Genomic DNA, 22,454 nt, shown 5'->3' on the forward strand with positions numbered 1-22,454 from the left:
CTTTTCAAAGTAGCAACGTTTGGCTTCTTAAATTCTGTTTATATTTCGTTGATTTCTAATCTTTATTATTTCTTTCCTTCTGCTTACTTTGGGTTTAATTTACACAACTTGTTCTAGCTTTTTAAGGTGGAAAAATTCGATCATTTATTTTAACCCATTTTTTCTAACTATCAGCATTTACAAGTATAAATATCCTTGTAAGCACTGCTTTAGCTATATCCCACACATTTCTATATGTTGTGGTTTTGTTATCATTTTTGTGTATATGTGTGATTTCCTCTTTGATTTATGGGTAAAAGTGGGTTGTTATGTCAAATTTTGGAGCTTTCCTAGATATCTTATAGTTATTGGTTTCTAATGTAATGTTATTATTGTCAGAAAACAACTGTTTCTTTTTTAAAATGTATTGAGACTTACTTTATGTATTTTATTGAACTATTAGGTGCAGCATTTTCAAATTTGGCCAAAGTAGTAGATAGTGTTATTCATCTCTTCCATTGTCTAATTTTTTATCTTTTACTGAGAAAGGGGAATTAAAAATCTTTCTTTTTGATTGTGGATTTTTCTGATTCTCCTTTTGGATCTAAGTTTTTTGCTTAGCATATTTTGAAGCTCTATTATTACACGATTATACATTTATTACTGTTATGTCTTCGGATTAATCGGCCTTTTCTGAAACATCCCTCATTACCTCTGGTAGTGTTCTTTGTTTTGAAGTGTATACTTGTCTGTTATTAGTAGAGCCAATCTTTCTTATGCTTACTGTTTTCGTGGTATATCTTTTGCTTTCCTTTATTTTCAACCTGTTGTCTTTATTTTTAAGTATATCTCTGGTAGACAGCATATAGTCAGGCCTTGCTATTTTATCTAGTCTATCTCTGATTTTTAATTAGAGTGTTTCATTCATTTATATATAATAAATTATTGGTATAGTTGGATTTGGGACTATCATTTTGTTACTTGTTTTTTATTTGTCCTATTTGTTTATCGATTCTCCATTCCTTCTTTCTAGCCCTTTTTAGGGTTAAATAATGTTTATGGGGTTTTCTTAGTGTTCCATTTTAATTACTGTTGACTTTTTAACGGCACCTTTGTACATTATTTTGTGGTTATATTAGGAATTAATTAAAGCACACATGTTAACTTATAATATTCTATCTAGAGTTAATATTGTCGCACTTTAGAAAAAATATAAGAACCTTGAAACAGGATGGTTTTACTACCCATACCCATCTTTTGTATTGTTATTGACATGTATATCTACATAGGCTATAAGCCTCACAATATAGTCTTTGTCTTTTATATTTATCCACATATTTATTATTTCCTGTGCCCTTCGTTCCCTCTTGTAAATCCATGTTTTCATCTGATGTTAATTCCTTTCGGGATGAAAAACTGTTTAGTGTTTCTTGTAGTACAGATCTGTTGGTAACAAATTCTCTTTTTTCTTTTAATTGGAAAATGTCTTTGTCTTACATGGAGCAGGTACTTTCTACTGGATATCGAATTCTGGGTTAACAGAATTTTTTTTCCTTCAGTTCTTTAAAAATGTCCCTCCATTGTCTTCCTGTAGCTATTGTTTCTGAAAAAAGGAAAAAGTAGCCATCATTTGTATTATGTTTTCCCTGCATGTATAATAGTAGCTCATTTTTTCCTCTGCATTCTTTCAAAATTTTCTCCTTTTTAGCAGTTTGACTAGATTATGCCTATGAATTTTTTTTGTATTTTTATTTCTTGGAGTTTGTCAAGCTTCTTGGATCTGTAAGTTTGTTTTCCCCCAAATTTGGGGAAAATTTGGTCCTAATTTTTTCAAATTTTTTACTCCATTTTGTCTCTGCTCTCCTGATTTACTAATCACCCATATTTTAGGCAGTTTGATATTGTGTCTTAGGTCATAGAAGTTTTGTTCATTTTTTTAACTTTTCTCTTTGCTCTTCTGAATAATTTCTACTCGTCTGTTTTCAAGCTCACTGACTTTTTTTTATACCATCTCTAATCTGCTGAATCTTTTCATTCAGTAAATTTTCTGATTTCTAAATTTATATTTTGTACTCTAGAATTTCCCATTTCTTATTTTTTATATTTCTCTGATGAGACCTTCCATCTGCATATTCATTATGACAGTATTTTCTCTTTTGTTCTTTAAATATAATTATAATAGCTGCTCTAAAGTTCTTGTCTCCTAATTTCAACATGTAGGTCATCTCAGGGTTGGTTTTATTGACTTTTTTTCTTACTTGATTATGGGTCACATTTTCTTTTAAATGGTTAGTGATTTTTTAAATAATATGCTGAATATTATGGATACTATGTCATTGAGCATCTTATGGATTTTATAGCATTTCTTTAGAGGCTGTTGAATTTTGTTCTGGTAAGAGGTTCAGTTACTAGCAAATGAGCTTTATCTTTCCTCCCAGGCTTGCTTTTAAACTTTCTTGGGCACAGGGGGAGAGTGGTCTCATTCCTAAGGCATGCAATTTCTGAGATATCTCTGAACTGCTCAGAAAATCTCTCCAATCTTGCTTGTGAGAACGCCCTTGTCCCCCATTGTTGTATGACTGCTGGAGTCTCTGTTAAGATTACAACTTCCTAGGCATTGTTTTTGTCAGGTTTTGTGATGTCTCTCCCCGTGTATGTACAACTTATTATTCTGCTAACAACTTAGGGAGACTTGTCTGGAGATTTCTGGTACTTCTCTGCACAACTCCCTGGTTGCAAATAATCCAGATCTACAAACTCCAGCCACATCAACCCTGAACTTCAATCTGTGACTCCCTATTTCAGTGAGACTATTAAGCCTTTCTTGGACTCTTATCTTCCATACCTCAAATCTGAAGGTGCTGCCCAGCCAGGAGAGCTAAACCAAAAAACCAGGGCACTCATGTGCTGTACTTTTGTGTGTTTTCCCTCTCCCAGGAATGACACTTTAGTGCTACTTATTGGCTAATTTCTGGAAATAGCTGCCTCATATAATTTTTCCAGAATTATAATTATTTAGGTTGGGAAGGCTAGTCAACTACTATTGTGGTTGGAGGCAAAAACCTTTCCTACTGACTTTAAAAGACAGATTGATTGGGCTGGACGTGCTGGCTCAAGCCTGTAATCCTAGCACTTTGGGAGGCCAAGGTGGGAGTATTGCTTGAGGCCAAGAGTTCAAGACCAATCTGAGCAAGAGCCAGACCCAGTCTCAACAAAAAATAGAAAAATTAGCAGGGTGTGGTGGCATGCACCTGTAGTCCCAGCTACTAGGGAGGCTGAAGCGAATTACTGGAGCTGAGGATTTTGAGGTTGCAGTGAGCTATGACGATGCCACTGCACTCCTGTCTCAAAAAAAGAAAAAAAAGACAAACTGAATGTAAAATACCTGTTCGACCCTGTGCCTCTGAGTCTGAGGGTACTTTTTAAATTGCAAGATGAAGGAACAGCCTTCTTTTTTCCTTATTTTGTTTCCTTTTTTCTTCCTTTTTTTAAAAAAAAAATATGTGTTGCATTATCAGAAACTTTTGACTAGGTTATATCACCATGAATATGCCACTTAGATACCTATGCATAAGACAAGCTTTTGTGGTACTCACATTCTAAGAAAAACAGATGTAAATAAAATACGCATAGTATAGTATATAATATGTATAATAATAGAATTATATAAATGGTTTTAGGTATAGCATAAAGGAAGGTAAAGACTGGTTTTTGGGAAAAGGGTTAGAGAAATTTGAAGAAAACATGCTAGTTTCAGGGATTAGACTCAAAAGCTGGTTATATCAATCAGAGGACCAGGACAAATGAAGACGTAATCTAGAGACATGAGTGTGTAAGGAAGAGTCATGGGATAATATACAAACTACTAGTTACCTAAAGGGAATTATGTCTACAAAGTAATATCCTTTATGCAAAGCTAAAAGGATACTTAGAAGATGTTTAAGTCTGAGATCCTTGCAGACAGTACTTAAATGATACAGAAAGGAATCCTTACATTGACATTACCTTATATATCTTCTAGAAATGCAGTCTTGACTCAGACTGCCTGCACTCACACCCCAGGCAAAATAGTTAAACTCTGTTGACTCCTCAGTCAAGTGGAGGATGTGACTCCTTCACAAGGTTCCGTGAGCTTTAAATACGTAGTACACGTGTACTTGGAGCCAAACCTGATGTCTAGTAAGAGTTCATCATTAATTATTCGAGCAGTTAGAGGCAATATGACTGTGGATCAGTAGTTGTGGTGAGCCTCTGGCAAGCTGTGGATCCGATTCACGGAGGAGGACCCATTTACCTGTTTAGCAAGCACCAAGAGGTCCATGTTCACAGGCGAGGTGCTCCGAAGCAGACTCTAAAAAGTTGTTCGGGAAAATTGTAGCACGGTTTTTTGTGTTCTGTATTTCCACAGATATCAGTTATTAATAGTCAAACCAATAAGTCAGTTTCCAAGATTTTTGGACAGTGGATGGTTTTAGTAATAGTGAGGTCAAAGTAATAAGAGAATAACCCATGAATTGGGGATTACTGAAATCCTATCCAGATGAGCTCCCTCTTCCTGCAGGGTCTCTGCAGGCAATCTTTACATAAAATCAAAGCTTTGTTATCAGTTTGGGCTTTGGCCACAAATACCCTTCAATATGGGCCTTGAGGCGTACAATTCAAATCCCATTGATCCCTGGTGGATGGCTGTGGTGGCGAGTGGTGGAAGTCCTCCCCTGAAGGTGTAAGTGAGTCTTTTCTGATAAAGTTGTTTTTCTCCCTCTGCTAGAGGGACAGTAGTATCCCTCTAGATGAACCAAGCCCTGTGCATTAACAACTGAAATAACAAAAGCGAGGTAACATTGACCTCTGTAGGAGGTGAGGCTCAGTAATATGTGGGCCCTTTTCCATCCTCTCCCTCCCTCTCTCCTGCAGGGGGATGGCTGCTGCTTAGTCAGATTCCAGAACTTTGCATTAGCTCATAGTCAGATTCCAGAACTTTGCATTAGCTCATAGTTTTGAGGGTGGGACTGTCATAGTGGTTAACGAGCCACAGCACTCTCAGAGAGCAGTGTACACGCTCCTTAGTGAGGTTTTCCACTCAGCTTTGTTTGGAACTCCTCCCTTAGGTGCTGTCCTCCTGCCTGAGAAAGGTTCTGAGTAGTAAATTGCAGAATATCTCAGTCTTTAGTAAGCTCCTTCTGCATTTTGCTAGTGAATCTGGTCTTTCCTCTGATCTGTGTGGTGAAATCCAAGACTTGAGATTGGTCTTTGGGTAAAACAGGAAGAATGGGGCATCTGGCTGACCAGACACAGTAATGGGAGTTCTCTGTAGCACCATCCTAGCTCATTAGAATTTTCCGTTGGGCTTGAGGGACAAAATATCAATAGATTCCTTTGTTCTCTCTGTATACATTGATTAGGGCCTCTCAAAGAGGTCACCTAGTCAAATCTATCATAATTACACACCAGCAATACCAGTAGCCAGGGGGAGTCACAGCAGGTTGGCCATGAAGGAGAACCACAAATAGCCAAATTGTTTATTTACAGACAGTGCTAGTAAAGTCCTAAAATGGTAGGAATTGCCTGTAACTGTAAATCCACTCTCTCCTAGAAAACACTTTTATAGATGGTAGTTAAATTCCAGACTAGCCCACATAATCTTATATAATCTTGAAGATAGCTGTATTATTGTAATGACAGTATGACTTCAATTATACCAAATTCCATTTTATAACCCAGATTTATCTTGATGAGAAAATTCATGTTGAGCTCCAATTTGAGAGGCCTAAAACGTATCTCCCATGGCGCTGAGAATGTGGGGTGGGCCAGAAGGACTGTTGGTCTTGTCTTATGAAGGCAATTCATATAGTTCTGTGAATGGATAACCCCACTTCCCACAACTGCCTACCTGGGAACCCCCTGTATCCTACACTACATACTCATCCCTTACTGTCCCCTCCCCCCAACACACGCATGCACGTGAGCATACCTGCAAGCATCCTTTCACTGGAGCCTCTTTGGAAACATAGGAATTATAGAATTAGGGAATTTCCTGTTCCCAGTTCACATATGGTGGGGAAACAGGCAATTCTTGTTCTCACTACGTAGAAGTGGTAGATAAAATATGTTTCTTACCTCTCAAGTTAAATCCTTGAGTTTTATTTTTCCCTTGTAAATGTAGATATACACATAGTGAATCAGTTCTTATATATTATATACTTTAGGTACTTTATATGTTAAATAGGTAATTGTAGGCTGACCCTACAACCCAAATGCCATTGCAAAATTAGCCAAAAGCACTTAGTTTACCTTGAATTAGTTTATCTTTTGGTCATCTAATTGTTGGGAATTTATAATTTCTAAATATAGTACATCTTCAAAAGAAAATGACAAATTTAGCTCTGGCAAACTAGCATGTATGTGTCAATGTTCCCAAACAGCTAAGTTGTTCTTTGTAAGGAGACATACAGAAAAGCCTGTCAAAATAGCTTTCACATTAGGAGGAAGAAACCCCTGTGGGAGATATGTTTTGTTATTTGTGAATTATTCTGCTTCTCATGGAAGAGTGAGGCAGGATCGAGGAAGGTGTCTTCTCTCTCACTACGTTACTTATTGTGACTTACTTCAAATGGGTGACACTGTGCTTTCACCCATTCTTTAGCATTAGTCTCAAGCCTTCCAACACAAAGAATATGAAAAATCAAACCCTTGGTCCATGGCACTTGGACGCACCACCTGGCAAACGTGTATTGAAGATGTCAATGAGGAAAAAGCCATGATTCTGAGCATGAAATATCTAAAAATGCTATAACTGTGCACACATAATGCCTTGATATTTGCAACGGGCCAAACATAGCTGAATGGATACAGATTTTGATCCAGGTTGTAAATATCATCTTTAAAAGCTCTGGGCATGCTGTCAAGGGTGAGAAAGTGAAAAGACATTAGAAGATAAAGGCATTGCAGATAGATTTGCTTGATAGTGTAAAACTGTGTCTGTGTTCCATATGCATCAGCATTAACCAAGTCAAATCTCTTTCTGTCTCTAGAGTTTCTTTTTTAAATGTATTCATTTTGGGGAGACTGCATGGACTTTTATTGCCTTGTGAAAACAATACTCAGCAGAAAAATCAACCTCTTGAATAATTTAAACAGATATAGGTCAAGAGTATATTATGGAAACAGTTGGGAAACAACCACAGCATTTGAGCAAAATCTCTAGAGTGGATCTGCTGCATTCACCACTGTGTTCTTTAAATTATAGGGAAGGCCGTAAATCCCACCGGAGACTCTAGCCTACAATGGGCAGCCATGGCATTGCCAGCATTCTTTTCTCTTATAATTGGCTTTGCTTTTGGAGCCTTATACTGGAAGGTAAGTGTTGCTATTGCTTTTTATTTATTTATTTATTTTGCCCTTGATCAAGCAACTTTACATATTTATTTGTTCATGCTATATTTACATAAATGATTAACAAACAAACTTTCTTTTTCTGAGAAAGGATCCTCTTAAGAAAACAATGAGTCCTACCTCAACTGACAGTCTGAACAAAATTTAAATTTAAGAAAGGTTCCCTTCATTTCCTTGTTGTGTCTGGAGACTACCCCTGTAGCTAAAAATCTATCCACAAGTAAAAATTGGGAACTTGTTTTAATAGCCTGAACTAAATATAAAAAGAAATAGAATCTGCTAAAAATCATATGCTGTGTTTAAAAGCCAAATAGAAATGCCATTTGTATTATCTGCTATTTGTGATTTCTACTCATTTGTCCTCTTATTGAGGACATTCTTACTGAAGCCTGTCTAAAATTTTAAAATGTGCTAAATCATCGCAACTCAGCTTTCTAAAATGTCTTTGGAATTTGATTACTATTTAAATCTGTCAGTTTATTATTCAACATCCTAAAAATGTTGAGTCAGTAATATCATGCAGTTTTCATGCTTTCTTACTGCAAAATTATTTTGCGTGCTACATATTGGGAAAAAAAACCTATGTTGGATTTATTGACATAAAAGAAAAAAGTGGGGACCACTTACCTCTTAAATATTATAACCATTCACTGATATTTTTACAACATATTTCATTGTTCTTTTCCCAGAAGAAACAGCCAAATCTTTCAAGGGCAGTTGAAAATATACAGATTAATGAAGAAGATAATGAGATAAGGTATTTTTTTTTCTTTTCTTTTTTTTTTTTTTTGCTAAATGTGTGCATAAGCGAGCCTGACACTGGCATTTCACACACTGTACACATGCTCCTAATGTCTTTAAGTTGTTCATTCCCATTATGGTAGCTGACAACCAGTGAGTCCCAACTCTCCATTCATGCTTCTGACCTCTGACTCTCTCTCCAATCCTGTATCTCCATTTACCTATAGAATACCTTCACACAACTATCTTCATGATCATTCTTAGGGTATCGAAAGGGGTCACCTCTGCTTTCTTTATTTCTATAAGCCGCAGAATCTTGCTCAGACTGGTCATGGAGCTCTGGAGGCATGCTTGCTTATGTTCCTTTTCCACACTATTACCAAAACATACCGATTCATTTGTCAGAGTCTCTTTCCCAGCTCAGTTCTGTGGTAACAGTCATTATCGTCATTTATGTCTTTATGATCTCGAGTTGCCACTATAGATCTTTTCTGTAGACCTTCTAATCTCAACCTTCGCCACATCCTTCCTTAACACATTAACTGCCATGTAAGCTGTATTTAACTCATGCTAGTTTTGAGCCCAGGGCCTCGTGATGCATATGTAATTCACATGCCTCTACCTTGGGAGCCACATGAACTATTTTTCAAGTTGCATATAACTCAGGTACGGAAAACAATAAAAAATAGCAAATTTTTCATTAAGTTAGAAAGGATCATTTTATTATCAAAGGTTTTATTGTTTTCATAATAAAACACCGTGGCCCCAAGGAAACATTTTTTTTTTTTTCTTCTGGTGTGGCAGTCAGTGTGTTAAACCCTGGTTCATAGTGTCACTTCCTATTCAAGATACATTCAGCAATTTTCTCTTACATATGTAATATATTTTTTATATCACTCTGGCTTTCAGAGTCCTTAACTTTTCTTAATATAGTCATTATTTTCTCCAAGGCCAAATTTCAGATGCTTTTCCATTTGCTGTCACTGGCCCTCATTATTCTCTTACCTTACCTCATATTTCCCTGCACTCATATTTTCATTTGCTCGGTTATAATTTTAATTTGGCATGTTACTTTCTCTCATATCATGCCTAAATGTATACATAGACATATGCGAAGAGCATATTAGCATGTTTCATGTGTATATGCATAAATAGAGACTTTTTAAAACTACTTGGGAAGACTGTGTTGAGACAGGTAAATCTTTTTCTTCCCTATAGTAACTTTTATGAAGGTTAGCCTCCCATTCAATTTTGTAATCTTTGCTACTGTATTTACAGAAAAATTGCCTTTCACAACAGCCAGATCATGGTGTACTTCAGAATCTCTGTCCAAAAGCAAATAAGCATGTTTCTTATTGTTTTTCAGTATGTTGCAAGAAAAAGAGAGAGAGTTTCAAGAAGTGTAATTGTGGATTGTATCAACACTGTTACTTTCGTACATTGGTAAGTTTTTAGAATTCAGATTGAAATATTTAGCAAGAACTATACAGCATCTTAGATGCCAAAATTTAGAAACAAATTTCATTATTAAGTTTTCCATCAAGCAGATGTCAGTATGTTAATGGAAGTTGTTACACAGTTGACTTGTGTATGTCTAATTCGTTGTGTGATCTCAAGTTTTGAAAGGTAAGCAGTGCCACTGTGATTAGTGGATTCATCTTGTGTGGGAGACAGACAGAACATCAACAGTTGAATGCTTGCTTGGACTATTTTTGAGGCCAGAAAATAAATTAGACAAGGGGAATTGAGCTAATTAGTACTAAAACAAAATATTATTAATAGGAGAAAAGCATATAAAACCAATTTTATTCAGGTGTGACTACCATAACATGACAGTATCCCATTTGTTAGATGCTCACACAGGAGAAAACCAAAAATGTTTCCCTGCCCATTTTAAGGAAAAGGAGATAAGGTCAAAATATCTCACACTCAGAAGAGTAAAATTGTCAAGGCCAAGTGCCACCTGCCACGTGACTGGTGATCATTATGCCTCACCCCGGGCCAGAGCTCAGGCTGCGCTGAATATAACCAGTGGCAGATATGTGTTGTGATTGTGTGAGTCTGTGGAAGGATTGTGAGAGAAAGAGAAAGACGTGGCTAGAAGGTACTGGTGGCTGTTATCTCCTGTCCTGTCTACTTTTGTGCTCTCCCTCACTTTGACTTCTGCTAACCAGCTGTTAACTTTGTTATTGCTCATGGAATCCTGTGTGTATTTACCACAGTGGCCTATCTGTGAATGTTCCCTCTTCCCAATTCCTCAATTCTTCTGTGCTTTGCCTCATCATCGGAGGATTATTTACTCTCCTAGTTTATTTTACAGATGGGGTCTGTGGCGAGTTCTTCCTTTTCCTTACAGGTCACCATCCTTCCAGCTTTCCCTTCTGCCCCAGATTCAGAGATTTATCTCTAGACTGCATCTCCCTCATGGGAGCTGGGTCATACAGTGTCTTGCCTTCCCTAGCAACTCACTTTTATAGTTGTAAAACATCATTTTCCAATAACTCAATATAACATGATATAATAATTGTGTAGCATATTTCTTTAACTCTTTAATCCTGTTACTCCACAAACTTCTTTACTTTTGCCTTAAGTCATACCCCTGAAAACCATGTTCAAAGCATGAATAGCACTGTTTTTTTTCTTTTTTGGCTCCCCATCCCAGCTTTTCTCTAAGCTCATTCTTCCTGTCAAATACAGTAAGTGGATAGACCCTTTACTCAACCTTTTTATTTTTTGTTTTTGGGGGCAGAGTCTTGCTCTGTTGCTCTGGAGTACAGGGGTGTGATCATAGCTCACTGCAACCTCAAACTCCTGGGCTCAAGTGATCCTCTTCCCTCAGTCTCCAGAGTAGCTGGGACCACAGGTGCATACCAACATGCCCTGTTAATTTTTTTATTATTATTATTATTTTTTTTTTTGTAGAGTCTGTGTCTCACTGTTGCCCAGGCTGGTCTCAAACTTTTGGCCTCAGGCAATCTTCCTGCCTCAGCCTCCCAAAGTGCTGGGATTATAGGCATGAACCACCATGTCTAGCCTTAACCCTTTTTATTTTCTGAAGCAATATTCCCCAAGCTGAAGTCATTGTTTTTCCTAGAAACTCATTTCTCTACCTTTCAGCCCCAGGATAAGTTTCACTAATTTTTTCTTTTTTTCCCAACTACTATTTCAGTTCCCTTAAGCTAGACATCCACAAATCACACATTAAATGGTCAATTGAGTCTTAAATGCTCAAGTAATGTCCTGTGTTGTTTCGTTTTGGATTGTATTGCTGGGATCCTTTTTTGGCACGTAGGTCTTTAACCATGTGGTTTTAATCGTGGCATTTGTCCAGTGACATTTGGAGAGTGAATTAGGATGGGGAAACCCAGGCACTTGTTTAGGAGGAAAAAAGATGGCATTTTACATCCACTAGTCAGTTAACATTCAAGGACAAGAGCTGGGTCTGTCTGGTTCTTGCTGTATCCCCAGCACCTAACTTGTTGCCTGTGCATTGTAGGCTCTCAATACATGTTTGTTGAATGAGAGGCTGGGTGAAGGAATGAGCCCTAAGTGAACACTTAACCAAATAGCTAAGAAGATACTTCTTCTGAAATAGGGTTTGTTTTTATTATATGCGTATGCGTTTTTGCTAGTTTGGATCAATGGGACATCAAGGTGTGCACATCAAGGGGGAATATACTTACAAGGGAAATCTACTATTAATTTATTTTTCTTCAAGTATGAAATATTGCTAATGTGTAAAATGAATCACATTAGTCAGGTTAAAGCAGGCTATAACTGTTCAGAAATAAACTCATCACACTTATAGAGTAGTCGGTGTGAAATGGATGACAGAATGAATGAAGAAGTGACTAATTCTCCTTCATAGAGAGCCTTACTCATGTCTGCAAAGCCCTCTCAAGGCTCACCTGAGATACTACCACCTCTAAAAAGCTGACTGCCCAGGTGAAAATGACCTCTATTTGTGGACTTCCAATTACATATCATATGACCCTTGGTAGAACATCACAGTTACTTAAACAAACCTTTTGTGTCCTTTTCAAAACCGTAAGCTCTTAGAGGGCAGGATCTGTTTCTGAATTTCATTTTGGAACCCTGCCAAACTATAGCACTTATACTTTGCACATATAAATAATGAATAAATATTTATTGAATAAATGGAGAGATAAATGAGTATCTTGGAGAATTGCAGCAATGTAAGAATAAAATTTATGTAGATAAAAATAGAAATAAACTTGCATATATGTATGAATAAATCAGAATTCAAATGCTGAGGGAAAAGTAGGGAAAAAGAAGGAAAAGAGCCAGCGCATCACCAAAAATCTACAAACTCCCAGGTCAAAATGTGTATATCTTATTTGTACTTATTTATTGACCACCCATTGTATGGAGTAAGCCTTAGACTGGGTCCTGTACCAGCAGAGGTTCAGAACCCTCCAAGGAACTCTAAGTCTAGTCTGAGGAGAGGTGTGTGGTAGAGGGAAAGGTTTGGGAGAACACTTTATGATGCAGCAGGAGAGGAAATCTTCCAACACATAAGAATAACAGTAGTAAAAAGTACCAAGATAGAAATGAAATGTGGAGTTGTAATTATACATTCTAAAAAAAATAGATATAATTTGGATTATAATCATTTTTTGGTTTGCAAGAAAGGGGAAAATACAGAGAATGACTCAGGTTTATGGCAAGGATTTCTCCCTGAAATGGAAGTTTAACCAACTCAAACAAATTAAATCAAGACAAATATTGGAACACTGCAATATAGAACATATGGAATAGTTCTCTGAAGGAAATAACCTATAATTTGGAAATGAAGAGAAGTAAGGAGAGTTTAATAGTTTAAATACAAGGAAAGAACATGGATGAAAGGAAGGAATATAAGTAATGAACTAGAAACAAAAGAAGTTGCACCTAAGAAAAAATATATACTGAAGTTGTGTTTGTTTAACATCACTCATGAGAACAACTAACTGAAAAGTTAAAAATATACATAGTCCCTTAGCTGATGCCAGGTATCCATATATGGCATCCTGCAAGAACTATTCATGTGTGGGGGTTGTGTATAGCACAGATTAAGAGAAATAAATTAAATATAGATAAATTATATTAAAAGCTTTATTTATATTTGTACATTATGGTAAAATTTTGCTCTTTACTCTTCCCACACATGCAATTCCAGCAAACTCTAGTAGGTGCATTGGTGGATGCAAAGCTTAATATAACTTAGTTCTGTCCTTAAATTGCTTATAGCCTACAAAAGGAAATAAGACATATGCACAATGACCAATTTTAAAAAGTAAACTAAAAGTTTCCAAAGTTTAAAATGCAACAAAAGGTGCTTGCAAAGAAAATACAGTAAGAGATCAAAGTCAGGGCCACTGCATGTAGCAGTGTAAGATGCAAACTCAGCACAGCTCTTGATGTTGGTGTGGATGGCATCTCTCAGAATTGCCATGCACACCCCATTGCCTTATCTGAAGGGAAAGAGAAATCACTAGCAATGGTAGAAAGGTTTTGCTTTCTAGGTGATGTAGGTGGCATTTTTACTGAGCTAGATCTTTACTGCAAATGGCATAAACTAAGTCAAGAAGGCACAAAAGTCTAAACTAATATATTCATGACTCAGTTTGTACAGTGGGACTCCAGTGGGAGTCATATGCAAAGGGTTAAAATGCTGCAAAGAAAGGATGGGCATCAGTTTGAAAAAGGCTTTGAATTCAAGGAACAGGGCTCAAACTCCCTTGGGTAATATTGAGGGGGTGTAGAAAAGATATGGTAATACAATCAAAGCAGAGGTTTAGGGAAATTAATCAGGCGTTGGTGTGGCCAGATGGATGGCAGTGATTAACTAGAGAAAGGAAGTCTACCTGTGAGGCCAGTCTTCCAATAAGATGTGAGAGGATGACAGCTCATCTAGGGCCAGGGCCTAGACCACTTTGGAGCATTGCAGTAAAAGACTCAACAAATCCAAGTTATTGATGGATTGTAAAGCTTGGCATCACAGGCAGTACTCAAGGATGATTTGGAGCCTATGAGGCTTACCAGATGTTTATTCCATTAAAAGAAAATGGGAAGTCAAGAGAAGGACCTGTTGGTAAATGTTGTTGGAACTGACCAGTGACTAAATATGTTAGACTTTGGAAAACATTCAGGGCTGGAAATAAATGATTTGAAAATTGAGAATCATCTACAAATAATCTTAACTGAGACCTTGGAAGAAAGACTGCTTACTCACAGGGAAGGCACAGTTTGGTTATTGGTAAATAGCATGGCTTTTAGACACTCTGCAGTTTATTGACTTCCCCAGCATGGTAAGTGTATAAAGTGTTCTCATTATACCTAAGTTTGTGGAGAGATTCATAAAAGAAACACAAACTAGAAGTTTCCTATATATCTGAGCCTAAGGCAAAAGAAAATAGGTCTGAGAATGAGAATAAGGACAAGCTTGGAAATTTAGGCCACAGAGCCTTGGGTAATGGTGGGTTGCCAAATGGTAAGATCTGTGATTCTTTACCAGGTATTTCCTAATAATTTCTGAAGATTTGGAAGTTTTTTGTTTCCGAGATTTTTTTTTCTGTAGATACTTTGTGAGGCAGAGGACTAAAAGGAATTAGACTCGTGTTCAAGCCTTAGCTTAGCTCTGTGACTTAACTAGCTGTAGAATCCTGTATGAGTCAGTTCATATCCTTTAACCCCTGGTTTTTCATATATAATGAGGGGATAATAATATTCACTCTTCTTTTGTGAGGTTGTTGCAAGAATCCAGGGTATCATTATAAAAATTGTAGTTTTGTTCAATGGGAAAACAGTTGTCAGCCTTCAAGTTTATTTTCTTTCTAAGTGACCCAGGGGCAAAATCAAAAATAGTTTTTACAATTTTACTTCTCTACATTTAATGCTCTGCATTAAGCTTAGAATTTCAAATTATTCATAACTTTTAAAAAATTTCTCTTTCTTTTTGTAATTCCCTTTTGCTTTTCTAACTATGCTGTATTTTTAAAATATCTTCTGTGTATTTTGGATTTCTGAACTTTTCTCTTACTATATCTTAATTCTTTTGTTCTGGATTTAATTCTGCTCTCCTAAATATAGGTTCTGTAGTTTCGAGTTCTCTGTTTGGTAAATGGTTATGTAATATAATTTTTAATATATTACATTTAGAGAGACAGGAAAAAAATACTGTAATTCTTACTACTCACACTATGGAATTTTATACATTATGTAATAATGATCTCAATATTTGAAAATCAGTGCTCTGTGATTCTGGGATTGATAAAGAAGGACAAAAGTAGGGAAAGAGAGCAAGCGTGGAAGGAGAAAAATACAAAACATACATTTATTTAGGAGCTGTGATTCAAGATAGAATGAGGATACTGTCTATAATTTTTAAAAAGTACATAAGGAAGTACAAATACTTCACTGGAAAGCTGAAACATCAGAAATCTCAGTGGTTCAGTATCAGCACTGGAGGACTAAAACAAAGTATCGCTTTCATGCCTCAACAAGTACAATAAGCTGCACTGAGGCCAAATGAACCTTCCCAGAGACTTTGTCAGGATGTGGTGCCAGGATTTCAGTCTGTCTTTTTTTTTTTTTTTTTTTGGCTGGAAGTATTGAATTAAATCTTACTGCTGCTATTTCCTCAGTTGGGAGAAGCAATTGCTAGAACCTAGCTAGGCAGTCAAGGTACTGGAGTTGCTCGGTGGCATGTGAAGCTGTTATTTGTTGGTGGCTTCTGATCAGCTTCTCCTCTTGTCCCAGGTATCTTTTTCATGCTACTCCATCAATCTCTACTTCTCCACTCTCTTCTTACTAGACATTGCCTTTTCTTTCAAGCCTTCTCCCCTCACTACCTATCTACTACCTTTCATAGCCTTGCTAGAGAAATTTAAGACGAAATAGGTTGATAACCCTCTTATCAGAAACTGAGATAATTGGTGGAATGTCTGGGAGTAAGAAAGCCACAAGGTATTCATTCATGCATTCTTAGGTTCAAGAAATATTTACTGAGTGTATTATGTGGCAAGCACTGTTACACGAGTGAAGGTACAATAGTAAAAAAAGATAGAGAAAGCTCCCTTTCCTCATGGAGTTGCCATTCTAATGGGAGAAGATAGACAGTAAACAGTAAGATCATTTCAGATAACGTTAAGTGTTACCAGGGAGATCATAGAATGTGAATGATAATTTCATCTTAGAAAACATTCACCAAGTTCTTTGAGGCTATGTAAGTGAAGCATGCATTGTAAATCTGTTGCTCATTCTGTGGTCATATATGAATTCAGCTATTGAGAATGGAAAAAAGGCAGAAAGCAGACACACCATAATCTCTCTTTTTTTCTTCCTCTCTAGGCTGGTAACAGTTCATGTTTGCTTCATAAATGAAGCAGCTTTAAACAAATTCATATTCTGTCTGGAGTGACAGACCGCATCTTTATCTGTTCTTGCTACCCATGACTTTATATGGATGATTCAGAAATTGGAACAGAGTGTTTTACTGTGAAACTGGCACTGAATTAATCATCTATAAAGAAGAACTTGCATGGAGCAAGACTCTATTTTAAGGACCTGGGGGACTGGTGGTCTCATGTAGAACTTGGACCTGATGTTGGAAGACAAAGCACGTGTGTCAGACTGCATGCACCATTTGCATGGCTCCAGAAATGTCTAAAATGCTGAAAAACCACCTAGCTTTATTCTTCAGATACAACCTGCAGCCTGTAGTTATCCTGGTCTCTGCAAGTAGATTTCAGCCTAGGATAGTGGGGGTAATAATTTTTCTCAAAGGGATCTAGAAAATATTTTTAAAACTCAGTAGCATCAGCCACTGTAAGGCGTAGAAGAGCAGTGGGAACTAAATGATTGGAGTTGGCAACATGTCAGCATTGTAGTTGCTGATTAACGATATGAGTCTTGATCTCTTCCTGATGTAAACCATGCTCACCCATATCCCACTAAACAAATGGACAAAGGTGCCTGGTTCTATCCATGCCAGAGAGCCAGTACTGAATTACGCCTTGGCACAGGGAGATTCTCCGAAAGAGTCATCGCAGGAAGAAGCTATGAACACTGAACAGCAGAACAGTCTACTGAAAAGGACATTTGGTACCCCTGAGGAAGTCTGCCTGTTCCCTTGACCACTATAGAACTATAGAGTGTATAAATCATGTTTGCAAAATATGTTATGACATGTTTATATTCGAAAACTATTACAGAGCTATGTAAAGGGACTTACGAGAAAATGCTGAATGTTAAGATGGTCCCATTTTCAATTTCCACCATGGGAGGGAATAAAAATAAATTATGATATTTAGTATCTAAGGTTAGAAAACCACACCCACATGCTAATATGGGTGTTGAAAAAAAACTAGGTTACTTGGCTTTTACAAGAACGCAAGGAATCAGGAAACTTTAGTTATTTATAGTATAATCACCATTATCTCTTTAAAGGAACCATTTATTTAAAATCAGGCACTCTATATTATTAAGGTTTATGAATTAAAAATAACAAGAAAGCTTTATGTAGTTATGCATGTCAGTTTGCTATTTAAAATGTGTGACAGCATTTGTCATATTAAGAGTAAATTTGGCAGGAATTCCCAAGATGGACATTGTACTTTTAAACTAGAACTTGTAAGACATTATGTGAATACCCCTTGCCAATTTTTTTAATACTTAAAGGAACATCTGACTAAAGTCAAAGAATGATTTTTTTTTTGGTTTATTTTGTTGAAGGTTCTTTTAACATGTAACATGTCAGGAATGTACACCTAAAGGAATTCAAAGCTTTCCATTCTAACTTAATCTTTATGATATTATTATTGCCATGTACTACAACCATAAGATGACAATTTTCAATGTAGTAACACAAAAGGGCATGAAAAACTGACTTCTGGCTTTCCTTTAATTTTAAAAGTCCAAGAATTTCTAGTATAGTTGGATTTTAGCTTAAGTTCAAAGCTAATCCAAACCAACTCCAATAAGTGGCCTTTGCTCTTTTTTGTACCAAGGAGCCAAGATAATGTGCTGTGGTTCCTTAAACACTAGTCATTTCTCTAAGACACAACCCAGGTGCTTTGGGAAGCCACATTAACTTGTTCAGGCCCTCCGAAATCCCATGGCACAATTGATTAGTAATAAAACCAGAGATCAGTTTAATTGCTGAAAGGTCCTGTGTCAGTGTGTGGCATTGATTGTTTTGAAGAATAAAGACATAGATTAATTTGAGTTATGTGTGGAGGTTGTGTATAGATTGAGAAGACTGATACTTCTCAATCTAATGGTTTGATTTATTTAACCAATGGTTTCAATTTACTTGGACATATGAAAATGCCGTTTAATACACTTGAGAGTACAATAAATGTACTTTGTTCTCAAAGCTAATGGCTGAGTTTTAATACTCAACGACATGGTCTTAACCAGTGGAGTTAAATAAACAAATTGAGCAAGTTATGAAATCTGACATGATAGGGGAGGGGAGATGTGTCCTGCCTATTTATTGTATTGGTTCATTACCAATTTTTAAAATTCAATAAGGTGCATGAACAATAGAAAAAATGCTGAACATTATTTTGGATGCTAACTACTTGGACACTAACTGTGTCATATCTGCTTTGAGATAAATATAAATATATATATATTTGCTGATTTTATCCCAGATATGTTCTGAATATCCTTCACAAATCATGGAAAACTCACAGCTGAGATAGTAAACCATGAAATCTCCTTTTCAATTGGTGCCATGTATCTGATTGTTCTCTCTTGCAGTGTTTCAAAATCACCTTTTAAAATGATCTCAGAAGCCTGTAGATTCTAAATTATACTGAAAACTTTGTTTCTCCTTCTTTGGTAGAAACCAAGTCTGTAAAGAAACTGGCTCTGTGATAAATGATGCCTGCCCGGTGATCTCAAAGTTTTCCTGGATATTGTATTGTAATCTAATGTGCTTACCACACTGCCAATTTTTAATGAGTCAAAGGCAAATTGATTTTTTCAATATGATAACAGAACAAGTAACCTATACTCTTAAAAAGGATTACAGATGTGAAAAATAACAATATATGAAAAAGTATGTGTACATAATGAAGTATTTCTTTTTAGTTAAGAATTAAGTACATTTCATTGAGCATTAAAGTACTTTGGAAAAACTTTGTGGCATATTTTAGTACTCTAATTCAATTCAAGTTATAAGTGAACAGAAAAATCCATTCAGAAATCATGGATTTTTTAAAATGTTTTTCTGCAGCTAAGTTTTGGTTTCAAAATTTAATTCCAATGTAGGGATTTTAGCCATTCCATATCTATTCTTCTTTAAGAAATATATTCTTCAAAAAGGCATTTTGACATAGTGGAATGGATGTTGGGAAAGATTATCAGGAACCTTCACTGTCATTTACTCATGTGGTAAATCACCTCCCTCTTTGGATCTCAATTTTTTATTTATCTCTATGGTAAACTCTGAAGCCACTCTTTAGGGGTGAGCCCTATTTCTGTATGACGGACAAAGAAGATAAAATACAGCTAAAACTATCCCATGCAAAATATTCAAATCTGCTCCTGTGAATAAGTATCTTGACCATAAAAAGTTTTGATGTTCTTGTTTCTAATGTAAATAGGGTCCATTAGTAAAAGTGAAATTCAGTCTCAAGTAGTGTGAATTGGATAACCATTTACACAAGAGATGGCTTTTTCCTTTGCTTAAATAAACGTTTTGGATCACCTCTGAAGAATGAAAACCAGTAGTACCTTTTAGTCATTTTAGCCAAATGAGATACTATAAGATGTGTGTAACATTTGGAAATGCACCAAATTAAGCATTTAAATGTTCTCATTTTATTGAAAGCTAAGAGCAGAAAATGTAAGACGTTCATAAAGTTTTTGCATGCCAAAAGATATATTAGAACCTATTTATAAAGGGGTAATCCACAAATTACATTTTAAAATTGGAAAGTGGGGTAAGAATTTTAAAGTAAGCCAGCTTATCCTTGAAACAATATTATTTTGAAATTGGCTTTAAGATAGAACCATTCAGATAGAAATTCTAATTAGTTCATTTGTAGAATTTGATCACACAATTTATGGTGTTGCTGTTTTCCATTAACTAGTCTTGAAATGCCTTTATTTGTAAAGATCAAGTAATGGTTTCATTTCATAACAAGGTGTTATTTCAGAAATAATCCATACTCATATGGATATTTATGGTCCTAAAATGTTTGCTAAGCATTATAAATTTATTTATAACTGCCATCTCCAACTACATCCTTATGATGATTTTTAAAAAATGAAATTAAGATAATTATTTATACTAAAAACCATGGTGTTTTCAAATACTTGATTTCTGAGTTACAAGACTCACTAAATATAATTTTTCAATCAAAATATCCTACTCTCCTATACTCTAAGGATTAGTATGTGATCATAGTGTCTACTTGTCACCATTTTTTAAATCAATGGACTTGAAAAGTATTCATTTAGATGGATGCACAGTATATATATCCCTAGTTCAGTCATAGATTGGAGTTTGCATATCGTAATGTAAATGTATGTCAACGCTATTCTAAATAGTTTTATTATGACTGAAGTTTAATTAAATAAAAAAGGTTGTAAAATGTGATGTGTATGTGTATATACTGTACGTGTACTTTTTAAAATAGGTATATGTCCTGACCCCTTTTTTATACAGGTTTGAATTTGAAATTACATTATATATACATATACTTTATTGTTCTAAATAAAGAATTTTATGCACTCTCATAAAATTTGCCCTGTCATTTGATATCTTAAGTTTATCACACATGTTCACACATCGTTAAACATTTATTAAGCTAAAGTCAAATTTTTCTATGGAAATTTTTTATCATCAATCTATATTTTGTTGAAATATGGACACAAGGGGATAAGCAATTTTAATTCAATAAGTATTTATTGATCACTAAAATAAGTAAGGTGATCAAAGAAGATAAAGTTGAATGAACACATTGTTTGCTTTTAAGAGATTTATGATTTAGTTGAGGAAGATGGGAGAAGTATTCACATTGAAATAACTACCTATGTGCAAAACTGAGGTCCAGTGCATGCACTTAGGCCATGCAGGAAGGAGAGATGAATACAGAACAGGGAGAATCGTGGAGAAGTTGGTCTTTGGGCTAAGACTTAGAAGGATGAGACAACTTTTGATAGAGAGTGAGAACTATGCCCATTCTGAGCAGCATTCTCCAAAGTAAGAAGTTGTAAAATTTCTCAGTTTATTTCACCAAATCAAACAGGTGTGTTCTTAGCATATGCTGTGTAAAGAGAGAGAGAGAGATGAGACCAGACCCTTGGATGCCACAACAGGCAGTGCAGATGCTCTTATTAGGGTCCACAAGAAGCCACTGCATGTTTCTGAGAAGAGGAGTGGCAAGAAGACCAAACCCCATTATGGCTTTTGTGGTTTAAGCAGTAAATAATCATCCTGCTTCACCCCTGGTCAGTATTTGGCTTGAGGCCACATCCCCCAGCTTTACTACACCACATTCACCTCCCATTTCTCTTCAGAATGTGCTGATTCCCCTTTCTCTGCCCATCCTTGATCTTGCCAACTTCCACCAATACAAGCCTAGATGTCTATAGTAGCCTCCTAACTGATTACACTCCTCCACTTTTGCTGTTTTTCAATCAGTTAATCACATTATAGGGGATAATATGTAGAAATCTAATGACATTTTTCTTGGGTTAAAACACTTTGGCTTCTCATTCTTTTTAGGATAAAGCCCTAAATCCTCAACATGGCTTACAAGGCCCTCCTTAGGCCATCTCATAATTTCTTTCTTGGATTGTTAATTGTCTTCTTCTTTGTCATAAACAACATAAAGGCTGGGCCCATGAATACTTATATCACTGCATTCCTCAAATTTAGTGCACATAATAATTTGTGGGAATGAAATAAAATTTGATCTATTTAGCCATCACCTATTGCATTGTCTGATAAGGTATTTTTTAAAACTTTTTATTATATGCAATTTGAAATATATACAAAAGTAGACAGGACAGTGTAATAAACCCCCGTGTAACCATAAACCTGTTTCAACCTTACTCAATTGCTGAATAAGCCTGCTTAATTTAAACCCCCTACCTATTCCCCTTATCCACTCCCACTTTCATATTATTTTCAGGCAAATGCTTAAAAATATTTGATCTGTTCACAATAGAATGCCACACAGCCTCAAAAAAAAAAAAAAAAAAGAATATTCTGTCATTTGTAAAAACATAAATAAATTTGGAAAGCATTATGCTAAGTGAGGCAAGCCAGGCACAGAATGACTGAGATATAGAAAGAATCAGATACCTTAACCAAGTGGGGT

The 22,454-nt window shown here is 35.9% G+C and overlaps 1 protein-coding gene across 3 annotated transcripts in view; it reads left to right on the forward strand.

Annotated features, from left to right (window-relative positions):
* The window catches only part of KITLG (KIT ligand), an 82,859-nt gene extending 61,994 nt beyond the window's left edge, over positions 1-20,865 (forward strand). For all 3 annotated transcript variants that reach the window (XM_045553277.1, XM_045553278.1, XM_045553279.1), the window contains 4 exons: positions 7,226-7,335; positions 8,061-8,128; positions 9,479-9,555; positions 16,465-20,865. In XM_045553277.1, coding sequence (XP_045409233.1) covers positions 7,226-7,335; positions 8,061-8,128; positions 9,479-9,518 — 218 coding nt within the window. In that variant the 3' untranslated portion in view covers positions 9,519-9,555; positions 16,465-20,865. The remainder of the gene's footprint in view (positions 1-7,225; positions 7,336-8,060; positions 8,129-9,478; positions 9,556-16,464) is intronic.
* The last annotated feature ends 1,589 nt before the right edge of the window (positions 20,866-22,454 follow it).

The sequence above is a fragment of the Lemur catta genome, chromosome 6 (assembly GCF_020740605.2).
Source record: "Lemur catta isolate mLemCat1 chromosome 6, mLemCat1.pri, whole genome shotgun sequence".
Taxonomy (NCBI): Eukaryota; Metazoa; Chordata; class Mammalia; order Primates; family Lemuridae; genus Lemur; species Lemur catta.